Here is a 24,921-nt window from a genome sequence, read left to right as displayed (position 1 = left end):
GGGGATTGGTTACCTGGTGCAATGTTTTCTGGATTTGGAGGGCTTCGTGGATCTGGGGTGTTGGGAGGAGTCAAGGGGGCCTGCTGCGAACCACCTTCCAAGTTACTTCCATCCACTTTCCCATTCTGCATAGCAATACTGTGCTGTATTTAATCAAAAGTAAACTTTGCTGAAAACTCAAAAATGTAAGCACAATAATAGGAGCTACATATGCAAAACTTCATTTGTGTATTTATAATTTAAATGCAATGTCCCTTCATTACTTCCTGGGACCTCAATAAGTATTTCATAGTAAGATGGTTGCGCACTTGAATGAGAAGATGTACTGATATCAGTCTAAGATCTGTTGTATAATGACAATCCACTTAATAATAATAAAAGCTGAAATTAATTGAGCCTTACTGTGTGCCAGGCACTGTGTCTAGTGGTTCATACCAATCATTTCATTTTCTATTCAGAACATCCCTATGAGAAAAATGTATTTAATTTTTGAATCCTTACTAATCTAATAATGTAGAGCATATTGCAGGCATTTGGTCTAGTAATTCCTATGTTCCATTGTATTTATATTTGGGCTTTAATTAGATTCTTTAGCGGATAGAAAGTTTAAAAATCTAATCTAAAATGTGAACGGCAATCATATGTATGCCCAAAAAAACCAAAAATCATTTATATTTTAAGTTGCACAGACTCGCAAAAGGAAAAATTTTTGATTTTTAGAAAATAAAATGCTGAAAAAAGACATTTGTCTTTTAAATTTCGATAAATGTGTTTTACTATTACAGGATTTGTTCTATGGCAATAATATAGCACCTTAAAAATGTTCAGTTTGCATTTTAAGAAAACAAATAGTCATTGTAGTAGGTAATGTCCTCAAAAGTATAGCTAAGTTATATTCTTATAATAAATCATTGTTTTAATTGCATATAGGAAATATGTGTATTTTAAAAGAAGGGATTAGGTCAAATTATCTTTTAACTTCAAAAATAAAAATTTAGTAAAAAGCATAGCAATTAGACACTAATTTTGACTCTTTTGTGTGTGACATACAGAAAATCTTTAATTTTTTAATTTCTATATTTGTTTGTAAGATTTTGTGATGAAATATACCTTTACATTTTAACACTTTTTTAACTTTATAGCAATTTCAGGATAGAATACAATTTTGTTTTAAAACTTAAATACTTACCATAACTAAAGGCCATAAATTAAGATCCTCACCTAATAAAATTATGAAGGAAATAAAGTTTATCTCCATTTTTATGCTTCACCCACACAGTCCCTCCCCAAGTGCTTTTGCATTCACGTTAATCTCTGCAGCATCCCAAAAAAGTCTACTTTCAAAGCAGTAGTCCAAATTTGAGCCTACCTCTTTTCGTCTGCTTCATCAAAGCCCACGTTTGGACAGGGCAGAAAATGCCAATGATAAAATAAAATCTTCATGAATAAATTACACTTATAAAATATCGGTAATCTGATGATATACTGACTTCCCAGGAACATACATATCTTTTCAACTAACAGCTTTTTAAACAGAAATACTTAATCTCTATTAGAATTTTAAAAGATCTGCTTTGGGGGCCGGGCGCGGTGGCTCAAGCCTGTAATCCCAGCACTTTGGGAGGCCGAGACGGGCGGATCACGAGGTCAGGAGATCGAGACCATCCTGGCTAACCCGGTGAAACCCCGTCTCTACTAAAAAATACAAAAAACTAGCCGGGCGAGGTGGTGGGCGCCTGTAGTCCCAGCTACTTGGGAGGCTGAGGCAGGAGAATGGCGTAAACCTGGGAGGCGGAGCTTGCAGTGAGCTGAGATCCGGCCACTGCACTCCAGCCTCAGCGACAGAGCGAGACTCCGTCTCAAAAAATAAAAAATAAATAAATAAAAAAAATAAAAGATCTACTTTGGGAAGGAATTCTCAGAGCTGTCTCTGCCTGAGGTTAAAATTTATAGCAAAAATATTACAACTTTAAACATTTTTAAAACTTTAAACGTCGCATGCCTAATTGCAAATTCATCATCACGTTCACACTTTATTGTGTACTGAATAAGCCTAAGTGTTTTAGCCTTGCACTGAGACCTGCCTACCTAGTCTCATCGGTTTTTAAAGATGTACCCTAAGCTTAAAACCAAACCATTTATGATCCCCCCATTATCTTGTATGCTTTTCTACCTTTGATCATAGATCAAGGTTCCCCCATTATCTTGTATGCTTTTCCACCTTTCTACTTTTGATCTTTGATCATAGGAGTTCCCCTACCAATATGCCCCCTCTCCATCATTACCATGATCAAATCTGTCCTAATTTAAAAACCACCCCTTCCCTTATTCTTCCTCCCCTTCCAATAAAAAGGTTTTTTTGTCTTTTTTCTTGCTGCTCCCATATCATTTGCTATAATTCACCTTTAAAATAATATGTTTTGTCCTGTTTCATTTACTAGCTTGTTAGCTACTTGAGAACAGAGAATTTCAGTTTGCCCATATGTCTTTTACAAAGCCTAAGATGGTGCCTTATATAGCACAAGCAGTCAGTGAACATTAGCTGAATTTTTAGTGAATGAATAGCCAAACCCAGCTGATTCTTTTTCACTATGACATTTTTTAAAATGTTATCTTCCTTTTTCACTTTAGTCTTCATGCGCCTGTTATCCTCATTGCTCATACTTTATCCTATCATCATCTGCCTTCTGTTCATTTTCCACCCAGCATTTTCCTTCCAGTCAGACCGAATACAAATGCTGGTGTGGCATTACTCCAATCTTTGGAAATTGTTCCTAATTGCCTAGTGAATAAAATGCAAACTCTTTTGCCTGGTAATGAAGATGTGGTACTCACCTCACAAACATTTCCTCTCATTCCTTGCAAACTTTCACAAGCCAGTTCCCCACTGCTACCCTTGGCCCTCCTCAGCCCCACAAGCTGTTTCACCTGCTTGGAATGCCCTCCTTTCTGTTCTTTACTAAACCAAATCCTAGGTTTCCTCTAAGACCCATCTTAGAATTTCCCTCTTCTTTCTGACTAACTTAATCTACTGGAAATGTCTCCATATTCTGTATTATCTCAATACTTCAATAAAACCTATGCCACCTTCTCATGCTCTTTCTTTACTCGTTCCTGTTACCTGTATTTTAGTATTGCATTTATGTCATCTGGAGTCCCCACCCTATTTATAATCTGGTTGAAGTCTAGTTGGCCACTGATGTGATTTGGATATTTGTCCCCTCTAAATCTCATGTTGAAATTTCATTTCCAGTGTTGGAGTTGGGGCCTAGTGGGAGGCGTTTGGTCATGGAGGTGGATTCCTCATGAATGACTTGGTGCCATCCTTGCAGTAATTAGTTCTTAGGAGAACTGATTGTTAAAAGGAACTTGGCACCTCCTCCCTCCTCTCCCTTCCTTCTTCTCTCACCATGTGATGCCAACTCCCCTTTCCCTTCTGCCATGAGTGGAAGTTTCCTGGGGCCCTTACCAGAAGCAGGTGCTGATGCCACGCTTCTTGTACAGCCCACAAAACTATCAGCCAAATAAACCTCTTTTCTTTATAAAGTACCTGGTCTCAGCTATTTATTTATAACAACATGAATGGACTAAGACAGGCATTTTGTGTGTGTGTGTGTGTGTGTGTGTGTGTGTGTGTAATATAACATTTTGCATTTTGAACTCAGCTCCTATCTTGAGTGTTGGACTTAATAATTGACTAGATTAGTATCTTTTTGTTTTTACTTCTAAATCTATACTACCTCTTTAAAAAGTGTAAAGTTCCTGATAACTGTAATTGTAAATAAAAAGGCATTTGAGATAAATTTAGGAAGTTTAAATGCATAATGCACAAAGAATAACATTTTCTAAGTTCCTAAAACGTGTTCATGAAATGAATTTCACCTAAACTTACAAATAATTCTACCTACATTAATTTCTAGGAATTGTAATACTAACCTTCTGTAACCTCTTCCTGGGGATTAATGATGAGCCGGAAAATCAACTCTTTCTAGTTAGTCATTAATTATCAGGAGACAACAAATACCTCTATGTCATCATTAAGAAAACAAGCAAAGCCTTATAATAGTTAGACAGTAACCTATATAATTATAAGCCTTACACCACAGCATTCCATCATCTGCAATTCCTTTCAGAAAAGTTGGAAAGACAAATGAAAATATGCCTCTCTTTACCTCAGTTAAGTTGACTCTAAAGAAAACAAAACTAGAGCCATATTCTATATATTATGACTATGTAAATTAAAAACACATATAGAAGATGATTTACATGATTTCTGTTAAAATATCAATAGAAATAAAAAAGAAGGCTTCTTTGTTCTATGCTTTGTGCCAAATACATGGTAGAAGTTATTTTTTGAACAAAGCAAACATATATTTAGAGTTCCAATTATTTAGTGTGGTCTTATTTCAGAATTACTTTTAATAGTACACTTCCCCTTTTCCCCGTAGTATTTAAGATTTTTAGTGATTCAAAAAAGATAATATCCTTTTGCAGTAACTTATAAGAAGATAATTCTAATTATCATGAAGCATTCTTCCATTTTACTTTATTTCTGGTGGCCTATTTTCTTCATCCATCTCCATTTTGCCATTTTGGTTAAGAAATAGTTTATGAACTAGGGCTTCAAAACTGGCTCATGTAGCAAGCAATGTTCATTTCTTTTTAGGAACACATATTTACTATTATTGCTGTTTGTGTCATAGAAAGTATATGTAGCTTGAATTTGCCAGTGTCCCTCACCAGTAGAATTCAAAGCTACACTTATTTTTTCTGTTTTTAAAATGGTAATATTTGAACAAATGGCATTAATTACCGGGGGGTGGTTTATATTTTCATTTATATGAGGTTTTCAACATTATACTAGAATAAGAAATATATAAAGCTGAGTTAAATTATTACTTTGACAACATCTATTGCTCAAGGGAAGCAGTAAAAGTAAAAGCTTGTTCCAGAAAATGTAGTCAATAAATTAGATTAATGTGGTATAAATCACACAAGGATCATTCAAGAACTAGATTGTAAGTAAATAAAAGCTCTCTTATCTTTCGATGTCATTTGGTCTCTGTATCACTAGATAAAGCCTGTATTTATTTATCTTTGAGCTTGCAGCATAGTATCTAGAACATAATAGGCACCCAATAAATATTTGCCAAAAGTATAAATGAATATGAATGGAAATAGACCTGAGTCTAATAATATTTTTGAATTCCTGTCATATTAACGTTTCAAGCTGCAATCTACAGCCTTGACAAAGTAAGTGTATCATTGTACAATGTGGCTCACTATCTTCCTTAATGATTTATTGTGCAGGTAATTTTTTGAATTAAGAGCAGGCAACACACAGATCATTAAAGACAGAAGGCACCTGAGAGAGCATTGGAGTGCATATCTTTATTTTTAAAATGAAGGGAGAAATTCAGAAAGGCAAAACAAAACAAAAACCCTTTTTGAGTTAATGCTAAATCACATGGCTGGTGGGAGAGCCAGGACCAAACCTTGGTCTCCTGATTCCCAGGCCAGAGTTTCCTTTAATTACACCATGAAAGGAGTTGGTGCCAAGAACTCTAGAGTTCTGACAGCTGAGTTTCAATCTTCTTTATTATGGTGTTGCTTAAGTCAAATGAACATACTTCCTTGAATACTACTTTCCTTATTTTGAAAGAAGAGTAAAATTCATCACACTTCAAAGTATGTTATGTAACTCAATAAAATATGACTTTATTGCATACGTTATTATTCCTTGTTGCTCTGAGTTATTTATCAATATTTAATTATTTATTTCAATAAACCTGTTTGGGGCCATTTTATTTATTCAGTGCCCAGTCTTCTGGGAATAGTGAAAAATTGTCAAGACATTCTTTTTTTTTTTGAAACGGAGTCTGGCTCTGTAGCCCAGACTGGAGTGTGGAGTGCAGTGGCGTGATCTTGGCTCACTGCAAGCTCTGCCTCCCAGGTTCACGTCATTCTCCTGCATCAGCCTCCCGAGCAGCTTGGACTACAGGCACCCGCCACCACGCCCGGCTAATTTTCTTTTTGTATTTTTTGGTAGAGACGGGGTTTCACCGTGTTAACCAGGATGGTCTCGATCTCCTGACCTTGTGATCCGCCCGCCTCGGCCTCCCAAAGTGCTGGGATTACAGGTGTGAGCCACCGCGCCCAGCCAAGACATGTTCTTATGTATATTATGTGTAACCAGCACACATTCGACCACAGGTATATAAAATTATAGTCAATAATTTGAAATACTGGTGGTAAGATAATATGTTGTGTTCACAGGGACATTTTAAATCTTATTGTACCTTTCTTCAGAATTGTAGTTAAAGCATTACTCCTAGAGATGTAAGTGGAAATTATAAAAACTGACATTATTCATTTATTCAAATGTCTAAACTTGCAGATGACTTTTCAAAGACTTCCTTAAGCCACCTTATTTTGTACTACACCATAGAGTCTTCTCTATTGTCATTATTGAAAGAATATGATTCCATAGACTCCAGCAGATGGGGTAGGGATTATTTTTGACTCATACTTACAAGATGTTTTTGATAAGAGGATACTGGGAATACTTACAGGGTACACTGACTTCAATTAAAAAATCATTCCTCACAAGTGTAAACCCTATAGTTGAGTAAGATTTGATGGCTCACTGAATTCACAATCAAAACTAGATTTAATCAATGGATGGATGAAGAATGTTCACAAATATGAAAATAAATTTGTTAAATGTCCTCTCAACATTTTCTGTTAACAAAAAACATAACAAGGAAAATAGAAATATGGGAAACAAAATTTTGGTGTTTGTGGATGTAGATACTAGTTTCTATAATGTGTTTTAGTAATTATGGTAAAATAAATCAGGGAAATTAGTCTGTTTGCTGTAAAGAAGTGAGCTGTCCATTCAAACAACTTATTAGTGATGGGAGCTGGTAAGTTTTCAGGCTTAAATTTGTAAGTAAATCTTTAATAGCTCTAGGAAAAACTCTCAGTAAATAAAACATATTTGTTGAAGTCATCATGATCTTTTCAAATTTAAGACAATTGCACTATTCCTTTTTGATTCGTCACACCAGCCATTTGAATTTTAAAGCCATCTTCCCAAAGCTGGTTGCCTTTCTACTATCAACTTTTTCCTCTACAATCTTTTTAAATGACAGTTTAAGTGAATATAATATTAATACAATAAAGTAAAATGTAGTTTAATTTTTGTTTATTAGCTTTGAGTTGGGGAAATCTCTGTCCAAAGAGTTATACCCAAACTAGTTTTTGTCGTTAGTGAGTACCAGACTTCCCTACACAATGTGGAATAAATGCTTTGAAAGGACTTTGAATGTGTCTGTAGTTCCCAGGCATGTTTCAGTGCCAAGATTTACTCAGTGAATAAAATGCTTATCCTCGCTTGTGGAGCGCTATGTGCTTTGGAAGTGTTTCCATCTCAAACATGTAACTGGTTGTGATAAGACCATGGAAACTTTTAGTACCACTTCTCTCCATTCCCTCTCCCTCCTCTTAGTGGAACTGACAAGTTCCTCAGTGCCAAATCTACAAGCTTACAATGTCCCTAGTGAACTAAAAGCATATTCATATCATACATAATACTTCTTTTGTTTACCCACCTAAACTATTCATTATGATAAAAAAATAGCCTAACAGAATAAATTGAAAGAAGATATATAGAATATTTGCTTGAGAAACTAGTCATACATACAAATTCAGAAATACTGCTCATTCATTTGGATACCACATGTTCAAGTTATACCTACATTTATTTGTGCTCTAGATTCATACTGGAAATTTTCAAATGTGTATTTGTCAGATCTTCTTTGACGCATCTTAAATAGCCTGGCACCACGGTTACTGAGATGGGATAATTCTTCCAACATGATGTCTCTGGGGATGCTGACCTTTTTGCCCAGGTCCATGCTATCAACATCTGTAAAACAATATTCATATGAGTAAAAATCCCAAAGTAAGCATTTTCAATGCTTTTCTTAATTCTAAAATTCCACCACTTTCTAATTGCATGATCATAATTATGTTACTTATGTTCTCTAAACCTCAGTTCCTTCATCTGTAAAGTGGAACTAATAATTCTAATACCTATTGCAAAGCATTAATATGAGAATGAAATAAAAATGCTTCATGTAAAGCATGTAGCCTGGTACCTGGCACATAGTGTGAATAAAAGTTAGCTGTAATTACTACTAGTACAATTTAGTCTTTATGTATAGAATGAGCTTTCAAATAGCATGGCTTCATAGTTATATTCATAAACTCTGTTTTGCTCCCCACATTTTTATGTGTCAGCTTTAGCTATCCCCCTACTGAAATGCCTGCCCTCCCACTCCACTCCACCCCACCCCATTTCCCAGACTCGGTCAAAATACTATTTATTCTGCATCTAGCACTGACTAGCCTCCATAAAGTAGGCAGATGATAAGTATTGAGTGAACTTTTCCCCCAATACAGCTCACATGCCATTTATATTAATTTCTTACCTAAAATTTTTATTCATAATTACTCATTCATTCTCTATATTCCCATAACACTGAATCACATATATTTGATTTTGCTTTATTTGTTTTATGGTTTGCATTTTCTTTAGGTTTTACTCTCTGTGTCTCCCATACCTTAAATATACCAGACATTCAGTAAATGAGTGTTATTTTCTATTTCTATTACTAAACAGTTTTTCCAAAATCCAAAAGAGATACACGCTTCCACTTGCTTCTGTAATCACTAATATATTTCTGTAATACCCACGCAGTCTTTTTGCCACTGTTAACTACCATTAAGTGCATAGGAAGAAAACTGGGCCATTAGGAAAATAAATAATTATTTTGATTGAGGCAACATTCTTTGATGATATGAAATATTAACCATAACAGTTAAGCTTTTGGGAATGTTTAGAATAAAACAACAGAACTACTTGTGTAATTTTCCCCTCACTTTTCTTTAGAAAGAAAAATTAGTTTACCTGTTTTGTTTTTTCATGGAGAGGAGTCCACTAATTATAAAAGTCACAATATCAAGATTTTTGCTTCTGGGAAGATGAAGTAGATGTATTTTTTCTTATAAAGCTATTAAGTACAATCTCACATGTTGGACATTATAAATAAATAAACAAATAAATAAATAAATAACTCTGAAAGTGTAAAGAAATAGGCAGACAAGCTAGGGATGCCAGGACCCAAGGAACAACATGGTGGTTAATACTCTGGGTTTTATTTTAGCCCTTAAATCTCAGACTTGAAGCTGAAGATGATGGCAACCCAAAAACACCAAGAGGTGCTGACAAACAAAGCACCAATGAAAGGCTATTCTCTCCAGCTAAAGGACCAGGAAAGGAGCTGCCTTTGCAAGACAGAAAATGTTTAGACAATGGCCACCCTACTTTAGCCAAGCACCACAGAAAACACTTTGACCTCGCTCTCACCCACATTAAGATCTTGTGGGGAGCCCAGAATTTCACCCTGTGAGGCTGTAGCAAGTTTCTCCAATACTCCCACTAGGGTGGTGTCAGAGAGACTGAGTGGGAAGTTGGGACTTTCATTCCTGTTGGCCAGTAACTAGCTCCTTGTCTCCACAGTCTTAGTGAAGGCTATGTGGGAGTCTGAACTCCTGTCCTCTTCTAGCAATAACAAAGAGGCTCCCCTCAAGTTTCAGTGGAGCCAAATAGGGAACCCAGACTTCTACATTCACTTGGCAGCAATGAGTTGGCACTCTGCTTTCTCTGCTGGAGCAGTGTCAGATAAGAACAGATGAAAAAGAAGGTTTATTTAAAGAACAAGCATCTCAGAACATAATGTGAAAATGTCCAGGCTTAAATATGAAAATCACTTATCATACAAAGAACTAGAAAAATCTCAAACTGAATGAAAAAAAAAAAAAAAACAGTCAAATGCTAACATTGGGATGCCTGAGATATTAAAACTATCTGACAAAGATTTTAAAGTACCCATAATTTAAAACAATGCTTCAGAAAGCAGTTAGGAAACCACTTGAAACAAATTCTTTAAATGGAAAGGTTTTTTTGCCGATGACTCCATCAGCAGCAGGAACAAAAAACAAACAAACAAAAAAAAACTCAGCCAACAAATAAAAGATGTAAAGAACCAAATAAAAATTTTAGAACTAAAAATATAATAACCTGAGTAAAAAGCTCAGTGAATGGGCTCAACAGTAAAATAGAGGGGGCAAATGAGAAAAATCACTTAGCTGTTTGAATAATAGAATTTCCCCAATAAGACCAACACAGAGAAAAATAGACTTGAAAACAAATGAACGAGGTATTCTTAGGGATTCATGGGACTCTAATAAAAGATATAGCATTCATGTCATTGAAGTTCCAGGAGAGGAAAAATAAGGGGAGGCTAGAAAAGTACTTAAAGAAATCATGACTGAAAAATGTCCTAAAGTTGACAGGAGATATAAACATACAGATTCAAGAAGCTAAGAGAACCCTAAACATAATAAACACATATAACTCACAACAAGACTTATAATTAAGCTTCTGAAAACTAAAGACAAAGAAAAAATATTGAAAGCCACCAGAGGAAAACAACTTACTTATAAGGGGAAAATAACTAGAATAATAGTGGATTTCTCATCAGAAATCATGGAGGCAAAAAGGAAATTGTACCATATTTTTCTAGGTGCTGCAAGAAAAGAATTGTCAACCCAGAATCCCATACTCAGTGAAAAATATCCTGCAAGAAATAAAGGGGAACTTGAGACATTCTTAGATGAAGGAAAACTGACAGAATTTGTTGCCTGAAAGCCTACCCTAAAAGAATGGCTAAAATGAAGTTTTTTTAAAATAGAAAGGAAACAATAAAAGAAGGAAGCCTGGAACATCAGAGATAAAGAAGGTATATAGTAAGCAGAAATATAGGTATATACAACAGGCTTTCCTTCTCCTCTTGAGCTTTCTAAATTATATTTTATTGTGGAAGCCAAAATTATAACATTGATTGATGTAAATGTATGTAGAAGAAATACTTAAGACCATTATTTTATAAACAGGAGAGGATAAAAAGGCATCAAAGTAGATTTTTTTTTTTTGAAACAAAGTCTTACTCTGTCACCCAGGGTAGAGTGCAATGACCTGATCTCGGCTCATTGCAACCTTCGCCTCCAAGGTTCGATTGATTCTCCTACCTCAACCTCCAGAGTAGATGGAATTACAGGTGCCTGCCACCACCACGCCCAGCTAATTTTTGTATTTTTAGTAGAGACGGGGTTTCTCCATGTTGGCCAGGCTGATCTCGAACTCCTGACCTCAAGTGATCCGCCCACCTCGGTCTCCCAAAGTGCTGGGACTACAGGCATGAGCCACCGTGCCTGGTCAAAAGTAGATAAATTTTCTGTACTTCACTTGCACTAGTAAAATGACAACATCAGTAGACTGTGAAAAGTTATGCATATATAATGCAATACTTAGAGCAACTCCTGAAAGCTATATGAACAGATACATTTGAAAACTCTATACCGTGGCTCACGCCTGTAATCCCAGCACTTTGGGAGGCCGAGGCAGGTGGATCACGGGGTCAGGAGATCGAGACCATCCTGGCTAACAGATGAAATACTGTCTCTACTAAAAAATACAAAAAATTAGCCGGGTGTGGTGGTGGGCGCCTGTAGTCCCAGCTACTGGGAAGGCTGAGGCAGGAGAATGGTGTGAACCTGGGAGGCAGAGCTTGCAGTAAGCTGAGATCCCGCCACTGCACTCCAGCCTGGGTGACAGAGCAAGACTCTGTCTCAGAAAAAAATAAAAATTACATACTTAAGATCTAATACATTAATAAATTAAATGTAAATAATCTAAATACATCAATTGATGTCAGATTGGATTAAAAGTGAACCAACTATGGTTTGTTGAACTATGCTGCCTACATGAAACTCACTGCCTATAATAACATTATAAGCAAGTGAAAGTAACAGAATGGAAAAATAGATATCAAGCAACATCAACCAAATATTATCTGATATTAATATCAGATAAAATCAGAGCAACAAAATTTACCAGAGACCGGAGAAGGGCATTATATAATGATTAAATTGCGAATCCACAAAGATTACCTAGAAATCCCAAACGTATATGCACCAAAAACAGAGCTACACAATATTTAAAGTAAAAAAATGTAGAACTAAAAGGAGACACAGACAAATTTACAATTATAGTTGAAAACTTCAATTCACCCCATCTTTTTTTTTTTTTTTTTTTTTTTTTTTTTTTTTTTTTTTTTTTTTTTGAGACGGAGTCTCGTTCTTTCGCCCAGGCTGGAGTGCAGTGGCCGGGTCTCAGCTCACTGCAAGCTCCGCCTCCCGGGTTCATGCCATTCTCCTGCCTCAGCCTCCCGAGTAGTTGGGACTACAGGCGCCCGCCACCTCGCCCGGCTAATTTTTTGTATTTTTTAGTAGAGACGGGTTTCACCCGGTTAGCCAGGATGGGCTCAATATCCTGACCTCGTGATCCGCCCGTCTCGGCCTCCCAAAGTGCTGGGATTACAGGCTTGAGCCACCGCGCCCGGCCAATTCCCCCCATCTTAACAGATGATAGAACAACTAGGCAGAAGAGCAGTAAGAATATAAAATTCTACAATATTAGCAACCAATAGGACTTACTTGACATTTATATTTTATTCAACAACAATAGAACACACATTTCTTTCAAGTGCCAATGGAATATATTTCAAGATAGATGATATCCTGGGCTATAAAATAAACCTCAACAAATTAAAATGATTAAATTATTCAGAGTGTTAGCACTGATCACAATAAAACCAAACTAGAAATTAGTAACAGAGCAGTAACAGTAAAATCTCCAAACACTTGGAAACTGATCAACATACTTCTAAATAATTCATGGGACAAAAAAGGAAGTCTCAAAGGAAATGAAAAATTCAGTGAACTAAATGAATATAAAAATACAGCATATCAAAATTTATGGGAAGCAGCTAACGCAGGGCTGAGAGGAATATTTATAGCGCTAAATGCAAAGTTAAAAAAGAAAAAAAGTATCAAATCAATAAACTAAGTGTCTACCCCAGAAATCGTAAAAAAAAGATGAACAAAATAAACCCAAAGCAAGCAGAAGGAAAGAAATAATAAAGATAAGAGCAGAAAACAATGAAATAAAAAAAAAAAAACCAGAAAAACAATAGAGAAAATCAATGAGGTATGCAGCTGGTTTTTAAAAGATCAGTAAAATTGATAAATCTCTAGTGAGATTAACACAGAAAAGATAGAGAAGGCACAAATTAACAATATTAGGAACAAAATAAGAGATATCATTACAGACACTGCAGATAGCAAACAGATAATAAGAATATTAATACTACAAACAATTCTACATAAAAATTCACATAAACTTGAAAAATTAGAAAAAATTGACCAGTTCCTCAAAAAGCACAAATTACCTCAGTTCACCCAACATGAAACAAGTACTTGATTAACTGTATAACTATTCAGACAATTCAGCTTATAATCTAAACCTCTCCTCACCTCCCAAAAGCCTTCAGACTTAAATGATTTCACTGGAGAATTCTATCAAATATTTAAAGAACAATTATCACCAATGCCACATAATCTCTGCCCCAAAATTGAAGAGAGTTCTTCCTAGTTCGTTTTATTAAGGTAATGATATTCTGATACCAAAGCCAGAGAAAGACAACACACACAGACAGGCCAGGCGGGGTGGCTCACGCCTGTAATCCTAGCACTTTGGGAGGCCTGAGGCAGGTGGATTGCTTGAGCTTAAGAGTTCAAGACCAGCCTGAGCAACATGGTGAAACCACGTCTCTACCAAACACACACACACACACACACACACACAAATTTAGCTGGGCATGGTGGTGCGTTGGTCCCAGCTACTTGGGAGGCTGAGGTGGAAGGATCAGTTGAGGCTGAGAGGTGGTTGCAGTGAGCCGAGATCAGGCCACTGCACTCCAACTTGGGTGACAGAGTGAGACCCTATCTCAAAAAAACAAAACAAAACAAAAAACACACACACACAGAAAAAGTTACAAAACAATATCCCATATACATATAGAAGCAAAATCCTTAACATATTATTAGCAAATATAATTAAGCAATATATAGAAAGCATTTTATATCATGAGCCAGTGGGGTTTAATCCAGGGAGGCAACGCTGTTTCACTATTCAAAGATCAATCAATGTAATTCACTATGTTAACAGGCTAAGGAAGAAAAATCACATTGCTATGTCTTTGAGATCTAGAGCTAGGCAACGATTCACCATGTTAACAGGCTAAGGAAGAAAAATCACATTAGTCTAACTTTGGGACCTGGGGCTAGGCAAAGAGTTGCTAAACAACACCAAAATCACAATCCATAAAAGGAATAATTGATAAACTGGACATCATCAAGATTAAAAACGTTTGCTCTGAGACAGACCCTGCTAAGAGGATGAAAAGACAAGCTACAGGATGGGAAACAATATTTTCAAAACATGTAACTTTGAGAACAGTCTAGCATAAATACAGAACAATCAAAATTAACTATTAAAAAAGCAAACAATCCAATTAGAATGTGGACCAAAACATGAAGAGGCATTTCAACTGAAAAAGATATACAGATTGCAAATAAGCATTTGAAAAGATGGTAAACACCATCAGTCACTAGGGAAATGCAAATTAAAATCACAATGATATATCACTACACACCTATCAGAATGTCTATAATGAAGAATGATGACAGCACCATTTGCTGGTGAGGATGTGGAGAAACTGGGTCACTTGCACATTGCTGCTGAAGATGTAAAATGGTACAGACACTCTAGAAAACAATTTAATAAATTATGTTATAAACTGAATGCAGATCTACCCAGCAATACTGGACATTTATCCCAGTGAAATGAAAACTTGTGTTCTTGGCCGGGCATGGTGTCTCACGCCTGTAATCCCAGCACTGTGGGAGACTGAGGCAGGCGGATCACCTGAGGTCAGGACTTTGAGATCAGCCTGACTGACATGGAGAAACACCATCTCTACTAAAAATACAAAAAATTAGCCGGGCATGGTGGTGCATGCCTGTAATTCCAGCTACTCGGGAGGCTGAGGCAGGAGAATCGCTTGAACCTGGGACGCGGAGGTTGCAGTGAGCTGAGATCGCGCCATTGCACTCCAGCCTGGGCAACAAGAGCGAAACTCCGTCTCAAAAAAAGAAAGAAAGAAAGAAAGAAAGAAAGAAAGAAAGAAAGAAAGAAAGAAAGAAAGAAAGAAAGAAAGAAAGAAAGAAAGAAAGAAAGAAAGAAAGAAAGAAAGAAAACTGGTGTTCTGGCCGGGCTCGGTGGCTCACTCCTGTAATCCCAGCACTTTGGGAGGCCGAGGTGGGCGGATCACGAGGTCAGGAGATCGAGACCATCCTGGCTAACACGGTGAAACCCCGTTTCTGCTAAAGATACAAAAAATTAGTCGGGCATGGTGGCAGGCACCTGTAGTTCCAGCTACTCGGGAGGCTGAGACAGGAGAATGCGTGAACCTGGGAGGCGGAGCTTGCAGTGAGCCGAGATCATGCCTCTGCACTCCAGCCTGGGCGATGAGCAAGACTCCGTCTCAAAATAAAAATAAAAATAAAGGTAATTAGCCACTCTTATTATCCTTAAAAAAAAAAAAAAGAAAACTGCTGTTCTTGCAGAATCATATATACAAATGTTCATAGCATCTTCCTTCTTGATAATCAAAAACCGAAAACAACCCAGATGTATTTCAGTGGGTAAACTATTAAAAACACTGTGGTCCATCCACAGCATGGTATTCAGCAACAAAAAGGAACAAATCATTGAGAACAAGACCTGGATGAATCTCTAGAGAATTACACTGAATGAAAAAGCCATTCCCAAAAGGTTATATGCTGTATGTATGATTTCATTTGTATATCATTCTCGAAATTACAGAAAATTTATAGAAATAGAGAACAGAATAGTGATTGGTCAGGGTTTAAGGAGAGATAGGGCCAAGAGAGAAGTGGGGATGGCTATGAAAGGGCAACATGAGAGACCCTTATGGGAATGGAAATGTTACATCTCTTGACTGTATCAATGTCAATATTCTGGTTGTGATATTGTACTATAGTTTTGCCAGATGTTACCACTGGGAAAGGGCACATGGGATAGCCCTATATTATATCTAACAACTGCATGTGAAACTATGATTATCTAAAAAAAAAATCTCAAGATAAAAAATTTAATTAAGAGCTATGAGGCCATGAAAAGACATGAAGAATCCTTAAATGCATATTTCTAAGTAAAAGAAGCCAGTCAGAAAAATCTACTTACTGTATGATTCCAGCTATTTGACATTCTGGAAAAGACAAAACTAGAAGGCAGCATAAAGATCCATAGTTGCCAAGGACTTGGAAGGAGTAGAGAGACAGGGATGCATAACTGAAGCATAGGGGATTTTTAGGGCTGAGAAACTATTCTGTGTGATGCTCTAATGGCAGATATACGACACTGCATTTGTGAAAGCCTATAGAACTGCGTAACACAAAGAGTGAATCCTAATGTAAACTATGGACTTTAGTTAATGCTATGGTTTGAATGTGTGTCATTTCCAAAGCTCATTTTGAAATTTAATTGCCAGGCCAGGCGCGGTGGGTCACGCCTATAATCCCAGCACTTTGGGAGGCCCAGGTGGGTAGATCATGAGGTCAGGAGTTTGAGACCAGCCTGGCCAGTATGCTGAAACCACATCTCTACTAAAAATACAAAAATTAGCCATGCGTGGTGGTGTGCACCTGTAATCCCAGCTACTCGGGAGACTGAGGCAGGAGAATCGCTTGAACCCAGGAGGCAGAGGTTGCAGTGAGCCGAGGTCAGGCCACTGCACTCCAGCCTGGATGACACAACAAGACTTCATCTCAAAAAAAAAAAAAAAAAAAAGAAGAGAAAGGAAAGAAATTTAATTGCCATTGTGACAGTATTAAGAGCTCAGAGCTTTAAAAGGTAATTAAGCCATGAGTACCCCACCCTCATGGGTGGGATTTGTGACCTTATACAAGGATGAATTCAGCCTCCTTTTCTTTCTTGTCCTCTGCCATGTGATGACTCAGCAAAAAGACCCTCCCTTGATGCTGGCACCTTGATATTGGACTACCTGGCCTCTGGAACCATGAATCAATTTCTGTTCAGTATAGACTACCCAGTCTCAGGTATTCTGTTATAGCAGCACAAAATGGACTGCAACAGTTATCAATATTGGTTCATCAGTTGTTACAAATACACACTGATGCAAGATGCTAATAATACAGGAAACAGCAGCGGGGAAGAAGTTTATATGGGAAATTATTGTACTTTCTCCCTCACTTTCCTGCAAACCTAAAACCGCTCTACAAAATAAAGTCTGTTATTAAAAATGTTTAAAATATTTTATACCTCTTCCTAATGCAATGAAGAACAGCTCTGTTTGGCTCTCTAGCATCCCCAAACAAAACAAAACAAAATGCTGTGCTTCACAGTCCCCAGGAATGGTAGAAATAGCCTATGGAAAAGGCATAAGAAAAACAGAGCAGAATACATGAGGGTATTTTACAACAATTTCCTGAGATTTGCTCGTCAGCTTTGCTGAGTTCTACAGGGAATATTCACACTTACTTATTTGCAAGTGTTTGGAGTCTCTGTCACTATGTGTTTGGACCATGGAAGGATGAACAAGTTTATTTTTCAGTGTGTCTATGAATATCCCTCAACATACTAGACAGTGTGATGGGGATGCGATATTTCAACTTTTTGATTCTGGATTCAGACTAGCAAGTTCCATTTAGATTATAAAAGATAGAAGAGACGTTATGCTCTTGAGGTTATTTATATCCATTGTATCTGTATGGGGAAAATATGTAATGTTCTACTACTGCATATCTCTTTCCAACTCTGTATTTAGGGCTTCCTTGGTGGTAGCTTGAATTTGGTCATGGTGGGAGCATTTATATCACAGAAATTGGCAAATTCTACAAATCAAAACATCCCTACTGCTGCCCCATTTGAGAACCAATTGTTAAATATATAATAGCATACTAATGGACACATTCATCAGTGTCAGGGATATTTTGCATAAACAGATAAAACTCACAAACAAAATTCTCCAAGGTTTTCTTCCCTTCCCTTCCCTTCTAATAGTTAAATTTATGATGTCACTGGAGCAAGGGTTTCAGAAACATTTGTAAGTTAAGGAATCTAATGCATGATCACTCTCATTAAACTTTCAGAGTCAAGAACGCTGTCAGCTGAGCACACAGATTCCAAGTTCAGCTGTTCCCTGCCCTTCACTGAAAACCCTTGCACGGGTTCTTAATGGTGTGTTTAATCTTGGTGCTTGATAAATGATATGTTTTATTTAGAATACATACCCTTGCCTTCATGGCTTAGAGGGTTGTCTTTGTGGCATTAGATCATCTATTGAAAATAAGGCCACGCGTGGTGGGTCATGCCTGTAATCCCAGCACTTTGGGAGGCTGAAGCAGGCGGATCACCTGAGGTCAGGAGTTCGAGATCAGCCCTGCCAACATGGCAAAACCCTATCTCTACTAAAAAAATACAAAAATTAGCTGAGCGTAGTGGCAGGCACCTGTAATGCCAGCTACTCAGGAGGCTGAGGCAGGAGAATCACTTGAACTCAAGAAGCGGAGGTTGCAGTGAGCCAAGATTGCACCACTGCACTCCAGCCTGGGCAATAGAGCCAGACTCCATCTCAAAAAATAAATAAATAAATAAATATGGCTAGGTATACTTTCTTATTGGTGTCATTTATACTGATCCGTAAACTTCAGTTAGATGAGTTAATTTAATCCATAGTTTGCAAAGACACTCACTTACAAATAATTGTAGTAAGACAAAACACCTTTTAAAACTGTTCTACCATGATTGGCAACTGCAATTACTAGAGGGTAGCTAGCTGAAGCTTATTTGCTTTAGGGTGGGCTTATTGATTATCTGCATTTGCACAGAACTCTTCCTCCTGTCCCTGGACAGTTGGCCTATGCAATTGAATAATAGTGCACAAAATATGTTCTTCTATAAAGTAACATGTATGTACATATTACATGTAACATGTAAGATCATAGTCCAGACTGTGATTTTGGGTAATGCCTTAAAACTCCAATTGATAAAAAGTTCTGTGATAATTATCTCTACATAAAAAAGTTGATTTTGAATACTATCTGTGATTCTTCATTTTCTTATTTTATATGTCTTTGTCTTGATTTGAGTTCTAAGGCTATTTTATAAAGTTTTCAAAAATTAGTCATTAATAAAAACATTATTTAAAAACCATAAATCTATAAACATTCAAAAAATGAGATTACCAATGTATTGAATTACACAAACAGAATAATCTAGTACTGTTTATAGGATGTGTATCTAAAATATATTTGAGTGAAAAAGCCTTCAAAGAAAGCTAGGATGATGGAATAATATAGCTAGAATTGAACTCTGCAATTTCAACTTCAGTGTAAAATACAATTTAGCCTAGTTCTCTTGTACTAGTTTTCTGGAGTGCCTTATTAGAGGTTAGATGCTCAGAAAACTTATGAATTCACAAGATATGACTCCACACCAGTTTTCAAAATAAAACGTGCAAACCTTTCTAGCTCTTATTTTTCTTGGGGCTATGAGAATGCTAATGTGAAAGGTTAAAACAAACAACAGAAAATTACCAAAATTTTACACTGAATCATTAAGTTCTTCTTCTATAAACTTTTTATATTTGATAGGAGGTATGAAAGGCCTTTTTGGCATCTTCATTTTGATTTTGAAGATTTGATTAGTTAGAGTTTAAGATACGCTCCTACAAGAAAAGTTAAAGCAGTCTTCATGTAATCGTTCATCTGAAATTCTAGACTTTGTACTTTTTCAAAGAGTCCTTGCAATTTACGTCAATATTATCATTTCCTTTGTTACTGATGGAAGAACTCAAACACACTGATGTTTGGCTTCTGCACATAGATCAGTAAATTAGAATCATGGAATTTTATAATTAGATGTATCAGCAAATCCAGCCTTCCTCATTTTCTGATGTGAAATCTGATGTCTAGTCTGGAACCCGGGACGCCTGGTACCACATTAACAACAGCACTCCATTTAGAACCTGGGCTTCCTGTTTTCAGACCAAAAGCTAAGCTCTCTTCCTGAAGTTACAAAAACAACCTGCCCAGTTCTCTTCTGTGTGCTGGGAAAAGCTGTTGCCCAATCATGAGGAGAAAAAAACAAACAAAAAACATACCAAAAAAAGCCCTCCTAGAACCCAGGTAAGAGGACTGTAGGGTGACCAAAGCTTACTTAGGAGGCACTGTGGTCTTCTCTATTTATGAAGCTCTTATTCTAAACTGTCAGCAATATCCATGCTTAAAGTCAGGGAACATCATACTCCCAGTTGTTCTTACGGTTTTTAAAATTCCAATTCCTTTCCCCCAGCATTTCTAAACAGATGCCAGTTTCTCTAGAGTGCCTCTCCTTATTTTATTCTGATTGCCCCATCTCTTTGTCAGTTTATTACTTCCTATCCTTTCATTCTTTCCTACCTCTCTCCTTCCTTCAGTCTTCAAGTTTCAAATGAGTTACTGAACAAGAGAAAAATATGATTAATACTGGAAAATATGTACAGATTTAGGGGTAAATTACACAGGGCTCAGGGGTGGGGACTATTAGAGGCCGTCTTTTCTCGTCTCCGTAACTAATTCATGCACAGATAATGCCAAATTATTTTTTGTCTTTTACAATAGCACGTGTTAGATGGTAACAATTGTGGCTGAGATACTTTTATATAAAGCACAGAGGTTTGTCTCACAACAGTAACCAGGACAGCTTTACCATTAGCTCTGCTTCCTGCCAAGGTGATGATGATGGTAATCATAACTATGATATGAGGAAGGTAAATCTAAAAGCAGGCAGCCTTCATGTTTGGGATGCTTTTTATTAGTCATTTGTTGGGAGTGTGGTATATTTGTTTCTAGTATATAATTTGAAACCAAATCATAATGGATTCAAAATAAGCAACAATTTGGGGGTGTGATTAGTAGAGGCTGGGAGTTATCCACCTCTTACTCATTCTATGCAGTTAGCATTATAATCTATATGAAGAGAATTTTTCAGTAATTCTTTGAGGTTATTTCTCCTTCTGATGGAATGAGGGCTCTGATGTAAAACTCTCCATTTCTGATTCTTATATTTTTCTACCGATTTATCTCAAAGACTCACCCACTGCAATCTCTTTCCCCTACAAGAATGGGATTGAATTTCCACCTCATGTTCAGAGGACAATGACTGATTTAGCCAACTCATTGTCACATTTTATACTCCTCCAAGCTAAATGTTTTTGGAAAGTAGTAATATAAATTAAATGAGTTATGATGCTGAAAAAGATTCCGATGCACAAGGGGAGAGGAGGGAAGGTAGGAAAAGGGGATTTTGACTGGAACATCCTTTTCCATTTATCTTTATAAAGGACAATCCAGTCAAAATTTGATTTATTTGTCTTAAAATTAAGATCAAAGCAGTTGCATGTTTTATCTTAAATTATCCAGATTTTTACTGCTGCAAAATGTTTGAAAGTTTGGAGGATCACTCCCAAAAAAGTTTCTCTGAAGTTCATTTTATTTCTGCATCCTGAGAAAAAATTATACTCCCCTAGCTCCAGATCGCTAAACATCATCAAATAGTGAAGTTCCATATAAAATGTCAGAGGAAATAAGAGAAGAAAAATATTTGAGCTGTTTCATAAAGTACTGAAGTTATTTCATCTGGGATGAGCTTGGAAAGAGTCTGATTATCCCCACGTTATCTGAAATACTTGACATTCCAACAAAGACAGAGCATGTGACTCCTCTTAAGGGAGCTGGAACTCATCCAGTGACATGGGAGGGAGGGTTTCAGCTGAGTACGTAGCTAGGATTTACTGGTGGTGAGATAGTGGTTTTGAGGGTTTCCCCCACTTTGATATATAATTGTGTGTTTTTTCCCAAGTATTTTTCATAAAACAATAGTTATGTTTATAAAAAAGGAAAAAAAAAAAACTTACTTTTATAGACCTATGTCAGAGCTAACAGAGTAGACTCCAACACATGACTTAGGCTGGAATACATTAAATGGACTGACTGTTTTATGATTAGGATTCCATTAGAAAACAATAACATAAAAAGTCTATTTTAAGGTAAACAATTTTGTCACAAACTCCAGTGATCATCTGATTTTTGACACATTGATCAGAGAAGCTATAAAATAATTTCAAGTAAACTACTTGAAGCTGGAAATACAAAGATGCATGAAATTTTAAAAGAGGCATGAATTTTGGAACTTTGGATTGGTACGAGTTCAGTTCTGGCATCTGATTCAGAATTATTCTCATTTTATTCCAAGCTAATTTGACATTATAGTAAAACAGGAGAACCAAGTTGAATCCAGTATAGTGGTTTTGTATTGCAGAAAATAGAAAACAACAACAGGACCTCTTAATTATGACTACATTGTGTGGAGAGCACCTAAAAGTCTTTGATTCTGTTCCTCTTGCTTTATGGAAGGTGCAATATGAAAACATTATGCTCAATACTCTTCCCAGGTCTCAAGCTTCTAGGTCTCAATAATGTAGTGGTGAAAGGCTGCATTCCTTGTCAGTAGAGAGGAAATAAGGAGGCATTCTGAAAATTCCACAAATATATCTGAAATGGCTCAAATCAGCTCCTAAGAGTACCTGAATATTTTTTCTTAACTTTTAAAATTGATGCTATACCTTGCTTATAAACAAAGTTGAATTTCCTTTATAAGACTCAAAATGCAAGTTACAAAGCATTGCTTTCTCAAGTTATTTGCTGGAATTTAAAGAAAAGGAGAGAGTAAAATAGTACCTAGTATGTAATATATATTAATATTTTTTGAGTCATATGCTTTAAGACTACAATAACTTTATATTTTCTCAGAAGTTACAAATAAAAGTAGACTTTGCACACAAAATATGTTAGTAAATCAATTACCAAATTTGAAGGGTTAAATAAATAAGCAATAGAAATGGAGTTAAATAATAAGCAATAAATATGAATTCCAACTTAATAGCTTTATAAAAAAGATGACAGAACTTATTTTCAGTGATTTATATAATGTAAGGTAAGAGAAATCAAGCTAAACCATGTGGGATGGACAATGAAGAGAAGATTGTATGAGACTTGTCCAGAAAAAAAAAAAAAAAAGGATCTAGAGTGATCTTAACTCATAATGTGGAAGGCAGGCCAAGCAGAATGTACATCAGCTGTCAGATTGCTTCATGCCTTTTACAGCAGTTGTTCCTCTGAAAATAGCTTCCAAATGAGAAAGGATGACTACAAAAGGATTAGTTACCATAGGCTTTTCTATACCCCTTAGAGCTCCAGGTTTGTTATGACAGAACAGCAAGAATTTAAAGGAAGTAAACTATGGAATATTAAACAATGTCAGGTTGGAGCCACATTCATGCTGATCTATATTAATGCTACGAAGGATTTTTATTGATACCATTTCCATGAACTTCCTTCATGATGGCTGTTGCTTGCTGTTTTCTCTGCTTCACCATAGCATTATGTGATAGCATGGTTTGTTTGTTCCCTGTTAAAAACAAAGGGACATTATTGAGGCAATGTGAAGAACTCATTTGGAGTGTCTCATAATCACTGTTGTGAAAGACAACATCTTTGTTCTTTATTAAAAAGTTATTATCGCTTGCTACTGAAAGACTTCAATATGCATTCCTTATCTGGTGACAGAGTATGTTATTCATTGACAGGCAATGTCACAGTGAACAGAGACCCAGTCTTATCTGGACATTAATATAATGATCATCAGGCAGTGAGAAACAATGAAATTGCTGGTCTCCTTTCCCCTCCCTCTCTTTTCTCCACAGTATTTTAATCTATCATTGTCTCCTCACTGGCTTTCATTTGTACCAGCATCACACTCCATCAATTCCAGCAAACTGTAAGAATGAAGAAGACACTAGATAAACCAGAATTCTTTGGTGGTAGCATTTTAATATTGGCAACAGCTGCCCTTTAAAGCAGAGAACACCCATTTATGAGTCACAACTCTGAATCTCCTTGGACAACTGACTAATAAAACATTTTAGGAAACAACATACTTACCTTGTTGTTAGATTGTGCTTTTTCAGCGGGGATGAATCCCAGTTTGTGGAGGAAGACTCTGGAGATGGACTATGGATGGCACTTGGGCCTGATGGTTTTTATCCTTGAACCTGGGACAGCATGGTCCCTGCTCTGACTCAAACTGGGGACTGAGCTTTTCTGAAGAGACTGGCATTCAGCTGACATCAACTGACTATATATAGCACCAAATACTTTAGCTACTCATATCTTCCTGGCGAAAGGGAGGAACAGGGAAAGATTAGGCTCTCTCATTGTGTTTCTAGTTTGTGAGACGGTTAAATGAAGCATTCATTGGACATGCAGAAAGTTTTTAGTGAGCACTTTCTGTTTGAACAGATAGTAACCAAAAGGGATTTTAAACACTTTTAAACATCTAGCTCTTATGTTACATCTTAATGGAGGGGGCAAGAGACACACACATGAATGAGAACAGAATGATAGATTATTCATAATTAAAATGAACAATATAGGCAGTAATATCTATGTAGACTCAAGAAAAAAGGAAGGGGTGGATCAATAGAGCCAGTTCTTAAGCTGGAGTGAGAACTCATGCTAGGTTCAGAAAAGTGCATAGTATTTGAATAGTGAACTCAGGAAGCATTTTGAAATGGACCATTAGAGGATGAGCCATGAAGCTGGGTAAAAGCTGAGACTCATAACTGGGTCATGCTTTTTGAAGAAGCCTGCAGAGACCAGTCCCTGCAAAGTTGACCACTCTCTACAATGTCTAGGGTCAAGGATTTTCATTTGTGGGCATGAAAAGATTTGAAAGGTTTGCCTTTC

At 36.6% G+C, this 24,921-nt stretch overlaps 1 protein-coding gene across 1 annotated transcript in view; it reads right to left on the bottom strand.

Annotated features, from left to right (window-relative positions):
- MYOZ2 (myozenin 2) overlaps window positions 1-24,424 on the bottom strand; it is a 48,378-nt gene extending 23,954 nt beyond the window's left edge. Inside the window, exons 1-4 of the mRNA XM_015139140.3 lie at window positions 24,118-24,424; window positions 23,495-23,584; window positions 7,761-7,930; window positions 14-143 (exon numbers count right to left, since the gene is read on the bottom strand). Of these exons, the coding sequence (XP_014994626.3) occupies window positions 14-143; window positions 7,761-7,930; window positions 23,495-23,570 (376 nt within the window). The 5' untranslated portion in view covers window positions 23,571-23,584; window positions 24,118-24,424. The remainder of the gene's footprint in view (window positions 1-13; window positions 144-7,760; window positions 7,931-23,494; window positions 23,585-24,117) is intronic.
- Window positions 24,425-24,921: the final 497 nt, after the last annotated feature.

This window comes from Macaca mulatta, chromosome 5 (genome assembly GCF_049350105.2).
Source record: "Macaca mulatta isolate MMU2019108-1 chromosome 5, T2T-MMU8v2.0, whole genome shotgun sequence".
NCBI lineage: Eukaryota > Metazoa > Chordata > Mammalia > Primates > Cercopithecidae > Macaca > Macaca mulatta.
This window is presented reverse-complemented; position numbering and strand designations above follow the sequence as displayed.